Source organism: Nicotiana tabacum, chromosome 17 (genome assembly GCF_000715075.1).
Source record: "Nicotiana tabacum cultivar K326 chromosome 17, ASM71507v2, whole genome shotgun sequence".
Classification (NCBI taxonomy): Eukaryota; Viridiplantae; Streptophyta; class Magnoliopsida; order Solanales; family Solanaceae; genus Nicotiana; species Nicotiana tabacum.
The window spans coordinates 141491659-141502787 of record NC_134096.1 but is presented as its reverse complement, the minus strand read 5'-3'; the positions used below and the strand labels follow the sequence as shown (position 1 = coordinate 141502787).

Sequence of the window (11129 nt, the reverse complement as noted above, 5' to 3'; positions counted from 1 at the left end):
CTTGGAATATTGTGGCAGAAGTGCTCTTTTTTGCAATTTTACACACTTTTTAAGTGTGAACGCTTCTTCTGTTAAGTAATATCCCATGGTATGCAGCTTGAGATTAATGAGAAGATACTCGACTTAAAAACTCTTTCATTTCTCAGTTCATTGTACTTAATTTTTCTAATACTATTATTTTTGTTAGTATACCTACTTTTGTTCAATCCTTCTTGTCTGCTTCTCATAATTTAAATAGTCCACATCCATTATATTGATACTCGAAATTCATATATTTAATTTGTTCACACGTATAACATCCTTTCAATGCATATATTAACACAAGTTCTATATTTAAATCAAACATTTTATGAGCCTGTTCTAATTACTGATTTTTGCCGTTTTCAACATAGAGATATACATGTGCACCCAGATTTATAAAACTTCAAATTCCTTTGTATAATACTCCATGTTCGAGATCCAATAATCAAAATGCGATCTATGGGATTTTGTTATGAAAAAGTTTTTACATTGGAGAAATACTTTGGGAAAAGTTTTGTTGGGGATATAAAAGAGGGTAACCATATGTCATATAAATTTGAGACAGGTTAGAATTACTTTTCGACAAAATATTTTTGGAATTTTTTTAAGGAAACTTCCAAAACTCGTACAAGTAGAGTTTTGCATTTTGGATTGCAAAAGAGAAATTTTTTCTGAAGCTAAGGTTGTGAAATGTATTTCCAAAACAAAGCCATTCATGTTAAACAAAGACGTCGGTCTTTAAATATTGGAAAAGTTTCCGAAACCTGACCATAAACCAAACACCACTACTTAGAATAACTCTTCTTTATCATACGTAGTTTTCATGACCAGGCCTTTAGTATCAACTAGAATGGTCACCCCATTAGATCAAAATATAGCAATTACTAGTATTATTCAACTTTGAAAGGTTTTAAGGTGATGGCTTGTACTTGCAAATAGATGGAAATTTGAACATGTCCAAAAGACTAGGTCAATGCTTGTGGTAAAGACATGGACTTTAATACATGACTCGATCTCAACTTTAATTACACTCTCAATCTAATAACCAGAAAGCAAGTGTAAGATTGAATGATTTGGGCAAGTGGGATTGGGCAGACCCCTCATTTTGGTTATGGACTGTGACTATAATTTGAATCTCAAGCAACTGTGGAAGCAGACTCCGTGTGCGTCAAAGAAATGGGCTGTCTATTCCTTTTGATGGCTATTGTTTTGGCGTTTAGTCACAATAGTAGAGTTCTATTTAGTAGTCTAATTTCCACTACACTGATATTGCTACTAACTCTGTTTCCACCTTAGAATCCACTAAAAAGAATGTTGATTTTTCTTCTGCAACTAATTAGACACATCATTTATGCTGTTCTTCAACTTGGACAAATCTTTTACATGCCATATTGCTTTTCTTTTTCGAAGATTTAATTTTATTCTTAATTTAATTTGTTGCCGTTGATTCTTTTTTTCTTACTTTTGTCAGTATATCATAATGTTCTTATGTAAGAAGAATGAAAACAAGAAGACATCGCGCTGGCCCCATAATCAACCCTAAAAGAGCCCTATAATGCTCGTCCTGTCCCAAATAAACAGCTCTCAGTTCTTTAGCATGTTGGACAACTAGGCGACAATAGAGAGCTAACTTGAGAATTTGATGAATAAGAGAGAGGAATTCCGGAATTGTTTAATTTTCTAGTTTAGTAAGTGACATTTCCTTTTCTATTAATTAAAGTGGTTGTTAAACCGCTTCAATCACCTTTATATTGCTCACATTTAATCACCTTACGATATCCCTTATCGTCCTCTTGTCGATAGAGTCTCTAGGATTGAGCTTACAAATATTTTTTTTTAATTCAAATTATTAGACATTCAAATTTTATTGATCTGACTAGTCCAGATTTAGTTTTAAGAAAACTAGTCCGCATTTATGTATTATAGGCACACTAGCTATGGATGTTCAAGTGCTTCTTATCCAAAAGTTTTTCATTTTCAAAGTTCGAATCCAAAATTTTTGGTTACGGATAGAGAAATTCTAACAATCCGACCACACTATTTATACATTTTGTTTGAGTTTTTAGTTTTCCCACCATGAAACAGATGGTGTTTTTGTTTGAAATAGTTTAGTTGACTACTACACTAAACACTTTAATTTCATTAGTTGGGCAAACTTCTTTTGGCATAGCACAGCAGAACAGACCCTCTTCCTCTTTTTTAAAATGTTCACTTGTTCAACAATAACAACAACGCAGTATAATCTCATTAGTGGGGTCTGGAGAGAGTAGTGTGTACGCAGACCTTACCCCTACCATAAGGTAGAGAGGCTGTTTCCAATAGTCCCTCGGCATCCTTCCCTCCCCACCTTGCTCTTGGGGTGACTCAAACTCACAACCTCTTGGTTGGAAGTGGAGGTTGCTTACCATCAGAGCAACTCTTGTGCAGATATACGTAATTTGATGGCTACACTCAACTAGTAATGCCACTATTATTTATTTAACTGAGAAAATGCATTTATTTGATTCTTTGAGGGAACTATATGGGATGCTAGCTAAACCCACGACCTAAAATATTTTTAGAACCCTTTAATACTGCATTAAAGAGCTTTTTTGCATTAATGGAATTCAACAATCAACACCTACGCATAGTGCAATCTTATGAAAAAATGAGAGGAATTAATAAAATGACCCATTCACATTACCCCCAACCCCCCAAGTATATAAATATATAAAAGAATGAATAATTAGACGAATCGGAGTAATTAAACTTGTAGAGATAACAAAATATGTATAAATAATATTAATTGATTAATAGCACAAATGGAGTCAAATGTCTTAGGAATGTCTATAAAAAGTGTTGAGACAAATAAACTGTTCCACCGCCCATGTATATCTTGCTGGCGCAGAGGGTTTTTGCATGCAAAAAAGGCTTGTAGTTTCTGTCAAATGGATGTCATTTTAGTGGTTGTTAATTTTTTGATGAAAAAAAACCATTCAACCGTCTAAACGTCTAACCTTTGGGAATGTTTACAAGTTAATGCTTTGTGTTTGGATGTTTTCAGCACATCCATTAGGAACTTATTCTAAATCGTAATTCGTATATTAATGGACAATTAAACGTACTATATTTGAAAGATGTATCTATGAAGCACATTTATTAGTATTCAAAATTATGAATTTGAATGCACTAAGGATTCATTTGTTAGCCGGTTAGAGAGGAGTTATCCATGTATTAAAATTAGGATAACTTTATACATTGTTTGGTTAAAAGAAGAAGAAAAAATAATATCCACATAAAAGCTAGCATAAGTTATATAATGTTTGGTTATTTTTTCCTCTTTTCCACATAAAATGTAGCATTGCTAATACAATGTTTGGTTCATGTTTTTCTTTTTCGCATAACTAATATATGTATATGTTATGAGGGAATCTATGTATTATTTATGCAGGGTAGAAGGTGGAATAACTTATACATGTATTAGTAATACTTGTATTAAAACACAAAATGACAAGAATACCCTTTATTCAAACTTGTATTTTTTTGTTTAAAAATATATATTTAAACTATACTAACAATTTTAATAAAATAAAGTAAGCTAATAATAAATAACACTCACATTACATTTATATTACTAATTCTTATATAACTAATCTCTGCATAACTAATTCATACATAACCAATCCCAACATAACTCAACCTTGCATAACTTATCCCTGCATAACTAATATATGCATTACTTATTCCTGCATAACTACTACATATATAACTAATACATATATAACTAATACCTGCCTAACTCTAACCGGTCATCAAACTACCCCGCTATATTCCCACGTTATTTAGGCCGAAACATTCAGTCTAAGTCCTTACCTATTTTATAGAACCAGTCCACGTGCGTGTAAAATAAACACCAGAGGAGGGAGGGGAACGTAGAGACTCCTAATTCCAGAAGGAAGGAAAACACCAAAAACCTCATGTCTATTTTCCTAATCTCAGAGAGGCCACAATAAAGAAATGAAAATACAGAAAATCGAAAGGATAAAAAAGAATATCAAAGGGTAAAATTATCAGTTTTTTTCTCCCTCCATAAAACTGAAAATAAGAGGGGCTTATGGTTCTTCTTTCAAACGTCTCTGTTTTGACCATGATAACCATGGTCCATCTTCACCTCCCCTCTCCTTCTTCTCTTTTTCCTCTTTTCTCCTTCTTATAACTTTCCTCTTAAATCTCTTTATTATTCTCTTACATTCACATTCCCTTCCCCCCCCCCCCCGGCCCCATATAATTCTCTCCTTATATCCATAATCTTTCTCCAATTTCTCTGATGATTTGGTTTTTTCTCCAAAAACTTTGAGGCTTTATATTCATATCCCAAATATGGGTAATAACTGTTTTTCTAGCTCAAAAGTTAGTGGTTCTAACAGCAACACCCCCTCCACCACCGCCACAGCCACCACCGTGAATGTCCGGAGGAACAAAGCAAATCCACCTTCTACATCCACAATTACATCAACAAAACAAGAAGGGTCTCATTGCAATAAACAGAAAGTTAAAGATAACCACAAAAGCCAACACCAAAAACAACAACCTAGAAATTCTCAGCAAAATGTTAAGAAGCATAATAATGGGAGGAGACAGAAGAGTGGGGTTATTGCTTGTGGGAAAAGAACTGATTTTGGGTATGATAAAGATTTTGATAAGAGGTTTACCATTGGGAAGTTGTTGGGTCATGGCCAATTTGGTTATACCTACGTTGCCACCCACAAGTCTAATGGAGATCGCGTCGCTGTCAAGAGAATTGAGAAGAACAAGGTTTCTCCCCTTTTTTATTTTCTCTCCATTTTGCCCATCCTCTACTATCTGATTTTTGTCTCCGACTTTATTGGAATTTTAAGTTCTTATGGAATTATGCAGTGCATCAAATTGGGATATTGTCTGAAATTTTTGTCAGAGTTATGAGACGTTTCTGTTAAATCCTAATTATGGGTTCAAGACTTTCTTTTGAATCTTTTTTTAAAATGTCTTGATTGACTGATACTTGAGTTCTATTGTGCATTCTAACAGAGATACTCAAAATGGTATATGTTCATACACCAGAATATCCATCAATCACTAATGTAAAAAGCTTTAGCATATTTTCTTGTTTTTTCTTTTTTTGCTTAGCTTTTGTGCACAGGAGTATCTTCTGCTAAATTTTGAAGTACCAACTTATGCTGTTGTTAATTGTTATTCATGGCTAGAGGATAAAGCTGTGACCGTAAATAGACATAAATATATCGAAACCTAAAGGTCTGTAGGTTGTTTGATTAATAATAGTGGTTGTGGTTCTGAAGTTGACGCATGCTGAGAGAAACATCTATGTTTGCACTTTGCCTTCCTTGAATGATGCTGCAGTTAATATTATGTACAATTTGATGGAAATTCCCTGACCTGGTTTAAAAAGAGCTGGTTTCTAGTCAATAGGCACCGGTAGCTTCTTTGTTATGGACTTGTCTGTGACACTGCACAAAATCTTGGTTATAAATGCATGATACAACTATTTTTTTCTTTGTTGACTTTGATGGAACTTTTCATTTGGTGAAAGGTTCTTCCAGCTTTGTCTCCTATAATCTCTTCGCACCAGTTAAGATGTGATCACCCTTCTGTAATGATGGGGCTAATGTTTCTCTTCTAGATACTTGTTATCCCATCAGTTGCTTTATTCTTTATTTTGGAGGAACTTCCTGTTGTTCCAATCTACTATAGTACAACTATACCATAACTCTCCTGAATTACTGCAGATGGTTCTTCCGATTGCAGTTGAGGATGTAAAACGAGAAGTCAAGATATTGAAGGCCTTATCCGGTCATGAGAATGTGGTTCAATTCAATAATGCATTTGAGGATGATAACTACGTCTACATAGTAATGGAGTAAGTTTTGTTATTAGAGCTCTGTCTTGATTCCTCAGATCCTAATTCCTTTCCCTATAATTGATCATGCTATCCACTGGTGAGTTAATAGATTTCAAATTTGTTTCCTCTAGGTTATGTGAGGGTGGAGAACTCTTGGACCGCATTTTGGCCAAGTAAGTAGCATGAACCAGGTTTAGTTAATCATTCATGGGCGGCAGTGCCTGCTCTATATTTTATTTCTGGTTAAGAAGAATACTTATGTGAGTTACCAATAATTTACTTTGATCAGAAAGGACAGCCGTTATGCCGAGAAAGATGCAGCAATAGTTGTACGTCAGATGCTAAAAGTTGCCGCTCAATGTCATTTACATGGTTTGGTGCATCGTGATATGAAACCTGAGGTCTGCAAGAAGTTATGTACTTCCTTTGGCTTGTTTGTGCTTGCTACATGTTGGTTTTCTTACACATTTTCTTTCTTGTAGAATTTTCTCTTTAAATCTTCAAAGGAGGATTCACCATTGAAGGCCACAGATTTTGGTCTTTCAGACTTCATAAGACCAGGTAATTGGATGCCCGTAAATCTACTCAGTGACAAATTTTAATGTAAACTCATTTTGCTTATTAAAAAGAAAAAGAAAAAGAAAAAAGAAAAAAGAAAAAAAGAAAAAGCTCATTAATGCTATGGTCTGAAATCTTCTTCATATATCTGTTATATCATCAATGGTGTAAGTTTAATATAGTTTTACCTCGGATAGTAAAAACTTATAACTGAAAAATTAATAAATGCAGGGAAGAAGTTCCAAGATATTGTTGGTAGTGCATATTACGTAGCGCCAGAGGTATTAAAGCGTAGATCAGGACCCGAATCAGATGTGTGGAGTATTGGTGTTATTACATACATTTTGCTCTGTGGCCGTCGGCCCTTCTGGGATAAAACAGAGGATGGCATATTCAAGGAGGTGAGATGCTAACTTTTTTATTCTAATATCTCTGCGGTCGGTTAACATTTCAAAGGGTGTCTTTTCTTGCTAAGTTCTGGAAATGAATTACGATTTCTAAGCTCTAGTAGAAATGAACTGTATATTCTATAGAAGCAGCATGTTTACCATTTTTTGTTGACCTTTGCATTGTACATTTCATGTTTGACTGCCTTTCTTTGGAAAATTAAAATTTCCAGTCTCTTTTTAGTTAGCTAATTTTTTATTTGAAATTTCAGTCCATTCACACTTTGCAGTATATCTGGTGATGCGATCTCCTGTGTAGTTTATTGCTTTATTTAGTTTAGTTCTTGAGTATCCTGCTTTGCAATGTATATTGAGTATCAGAATTTCTAGAATCTGAACTTTTCTTGTTCTCTTTTGAGTCCACGGAAGCTATTGATATTTCTTTGAATAAGTTTGGCTTGGTTGATATTTCCTTAGAGACAATCTTATTCAAAAGTGTTATTTATTCCTTTGAGATGTTTAACTTGTTCTTTCTCATGTTTAGTAAATTGTGCTTTAGCTGATTTACTATTGTTTCTAACTCTGCTTCTACTACGCTAAGGTACTAAGAAACAAGCCTGATTTTCGTCGCAAGCCGTGGCCAACTATCAGCAACAGTGCTAAAGATTTTGTTAAGAAATTATTGGTGAAGGATCCTCGTGCTAGACTTACTGCTGCCCAGGCCCTATGTAAGTAATAGTATTCTGATCTAGTACAACTTTTTTAAGTGCTGTTTAAGTTTTACTATGACAAAGCATGATTCATCAGAGAAGTTGCTCAAGGTCCAAAGATTCATACCTGATTTTGTCAGTTTTGAGTAACCTACTTCTTCATCAGCACTGTTCGGTGTTGGATGTCCATTATAGCTATCAGTTTTGGCTAAATATCTTCCATGTTTGATAACTTATTGAACAACTTTCAGACATGCCTATTTTCACAGGTTTTTTTTAATCATTTAGATGTTACTGGTGTTCATCACCTTAAATTGTTGATACAACAAACTACGTGTTTCAAACTGATATACTCAAACATTTCAGCGCATCCATGGGTCCGCGAAGGAGGTGATGCATCTGAGATTCCACTGGACATTTCTGTCTTATCAAACATGCGACAATTTGTCAAGTACAGTCGATTAAAACAGTTTGCTTTACGGGTAAACTCATAGCTTCTTATTTTCTTAGACCTTTTTGTGGCTAAGTCAAAATAAAATGTACAAAACATTAACTTCATGAAATTTCATTACCTGGCAGGCATTGGCTAGCACAGTTGATGAGGAGGAGCTGGCAGATGTCCGGGATCAGTTTTCTGCAATTGATGTGGATAAAAATGGTGTCATTAGCCTTGAAGAAATGAGACAGGTGTTTCCAATCTTTCATGGTCTAGTTAGTTTCTTCCTGTACAGTTCTCTAAGTATCTGGCTAAAATCATGAGCACTTGTATTTCTTTCTGCTAAGCGTTGCGTACGTTTATGTTCCTTTTGTCATCTATCTTATGGAGTATGACATTCAATTCTAATGCAGGCCCTTGCTAAGGATCTTCCCTGGAAGATGAAAGAGTCACGGGTTCTTGAGATTCTTCAAGCGGTAAGCTCATCTATCTAAGAATGAAGTATAGCACTGCAATAGGACATGTGAGGAATATTTAAGTTATTGCTATGTAATACCTGTTGTGGCTTCAAGCTGGAATAAGTTCTGTGATTCGGGCCCGTGAATCCATGTATGATCTGAGGGGTTACTCAACAATTGGACATGCTCTTATTTCTGCATATGCATATCTTTTCCTACTATATGGTTTCGTCAACAGTTCAGAATCCTGAAGCATTTTATTCATTGATTGGCAGATTGATAGTAACACAGATGGGCTAGTTGATTTCCCAGAGTTTGTCGCAGCCACTCTACATGTCCATCAGTTGGAGGAGCATAATTCTATAAAATGGCAGGAAAGATCGCAAGCTGCTTTTGAGGAATTTGATGTTGATAGAGATGGATTCATAACTCCAGAAGAACTTAGAATGGTTAGTATGTCATATTTTCTACTTCAAGTGATTAACAATGTGGTATTTACATGCTTCTTCCAAAAGGAAAAGGCGAGAAGAAAAGAAATAAGAGTTGCTAAGCTACATGGTTATACTGTACTTATTAAGAACATAAATCGTTCATTGATGTTTGAAAGTGTGGATCCTCCATATAGATAGTTCGCATATTCTGTTGGAAATATGCTAGCTCCAAATTGTGGCATATCTGACTTTTACTTACATGATGGTTATGTTCATACAGCATACTGGATTAAAGGGCTCCATAGACCCACTTCTAGAAGAAGCAGATATCGACAAAGATGGGAAGATAAGCTTGTCGGAATTTCGTAGGCTTCTAAGAACTGCAAGTATAAGCTCGCGGATGGTGACTAGTCCAACTGTTAGAGGCTCTCGGAAAAGTTAGCTTCGTAAAGGTGCATAGAAGTGAGTGTTTAGAGAAGTGAAAGTCCTCAGTGAAAAAATTTTGTTGGAAAATCATGTTGGTTTACGTGTTCTCATGTGCTGTTTTCTGCTGCCATTCTCTATATAGAGGTCTCTAAGATGAATGGTATTTCAGAGACCTTTGGCCCAATGGCCTTGTGCTTGTGTAGCCAGCGGCCGCCATGCCAAGCGCGATTCCCACAGAGTTTGCCTTTGTACTCCAGAAAGGTATTTGGTATGAAGTTGCTTTCTTCTAAACAACCAGCAGCAACATCTGTATTCTGGTCGTTTTATTGTACATTCTTTTCCCCTGTCCTAAGTCTATGCATTTCCCTTTGATAGTGTAACTAAAGCTATGTCATTATTATAGATTATATCATCAATGAGAATCGGCTTTATCAAAATATTTGTTCATGAGACCTCGTTTGTCATGTTAGGAAACTTCACATTAACCGTCGGAAGCTAGTAAAAAGATACTCCTAGTAGTATACTCCCTCCGTTTCACGTAGTTTGACTTGATACAAGTTTAGAAAGAAAGAAAAAAAAAAAGAACTTTTAAAACATATAGTCCTAAAAATTTAAGAGACAAAAACTTTGTGGGGTTATGACATTTATGTGGCTCTAAAAAGTTTTCATAAAGGGTAAAGTGGGTAAAATAAAAAGGTTAAAGTTAAATTGTTTCCAAATATAAAAATATATCATTCTTTTTGGAACGCATTAATAAGAAAAGTGTGTCAATTAAATTGAAACAGAGACACCAGTAAATATAGAGTTTGTTGTGGATAATGCTATCTAAGGAGAAGAATCTTTTGATTCAACAACGCGCAACACTATTTTAAACTGTTTTAATTCCACCACGTGTCTTGTTACTTATGAAATATATACGTAGTGGAAGACTTGATGTTGTATGTTGTTTACATGCGCGCCCATGTTTTTCAATAAGCTACCTTTCTGAGAAATTGATGTTTAGTGTTATCATAACGTGAATATCCAGTTAGAAGATTTCAAATAGATCATCAGTGGATAGCATAACTACTTTGTGGTATGCAGTGGAAAATATGTTTACCCGAAAAATAGATGGAGTTGAATTTGTACGTAGTTTTAAGGATATGTGATATAGATTAATACAAATCGTAAGTATAAATAGAAATATCAATTATGGATTGCAAAGAATGCAAAATAAACAAGGTTGTAAAGATGATGATTTTTAGGACTAAGCAAGATGAATCAATTTAGGAAGTTTAAAAGAGTAACTCTTGAATATAAGAGAATATGGTGCTTGAATTATAATGTAAGCCAAAAAAATGCCTTCTACAGAAATGTAGCCATCCTCTTTATAGTAGAGGATCCTACTTTAGATATAATTAAAAATACCTAGTGGAGACCAATGATAAATCAGTTTTTTTCTAATTTCTGCCGAGATTCTCTCCCCTAGTGTGTTTGTAACGGCTCTTGTCTGTGAGCTCGAGCTCGATCGGCCTCGATGCTGGTCGGTATTGCTTCTAGAGCTTGATGTGGACTCGGAATCAGGTGATGATTCCGACTCGGTATCGGTTGGCCTCCGCCCCTTAAGCTCGAAATCATCTCATCATAGTTCGATTCGAACTCGAGCTCGATAATGACTTCGAACTCGGTGTTTGACCTATACCTGAAATCTGAAGCTCGTTCATACCATATTCGGAACCCATCTCGATATTATGAAGTCTTTCTTCGATCCATTATTGTTTCGACCTCGATCAATCGTACGAAGGCCGAAATCTATTTCGACCGTATACAAATAGTTCTCTCGTTTCTC

The 11129-nt window shown here is 35.1% G+C and overlaps 1 protein-coding gene across 1 annotated transcript; it reads left to right on the top strand.

Moving 5' to 3' along the window:
* Positions 1–4185: 4185 nt before the first annotated feature.
* On the top strand, positions 4186–9738 carry LOC107789807 (calcium-dependent protein kinase 28-like). Its single transcript, NM_001325481.1, is given in 12 exon segments — positions 4186–4815; positions 5784–5914; positions 6028–6069; positions 6186–6297; positions 6379–6457; positions 6686–6855; positions 7442–7568; positions 7917–8032; positions 8130–8237; positions 8400–8462; positions 8720–8893; positions 9156–9738. Coding segments are annotated over 12 exon segments (1719 nt in total). The 5' UTR covers positions 4186–4380; the 3' UTR covers positions 9318–9738.
* Positions 9739–11129: the final 1391 nt, after the last annotated feature.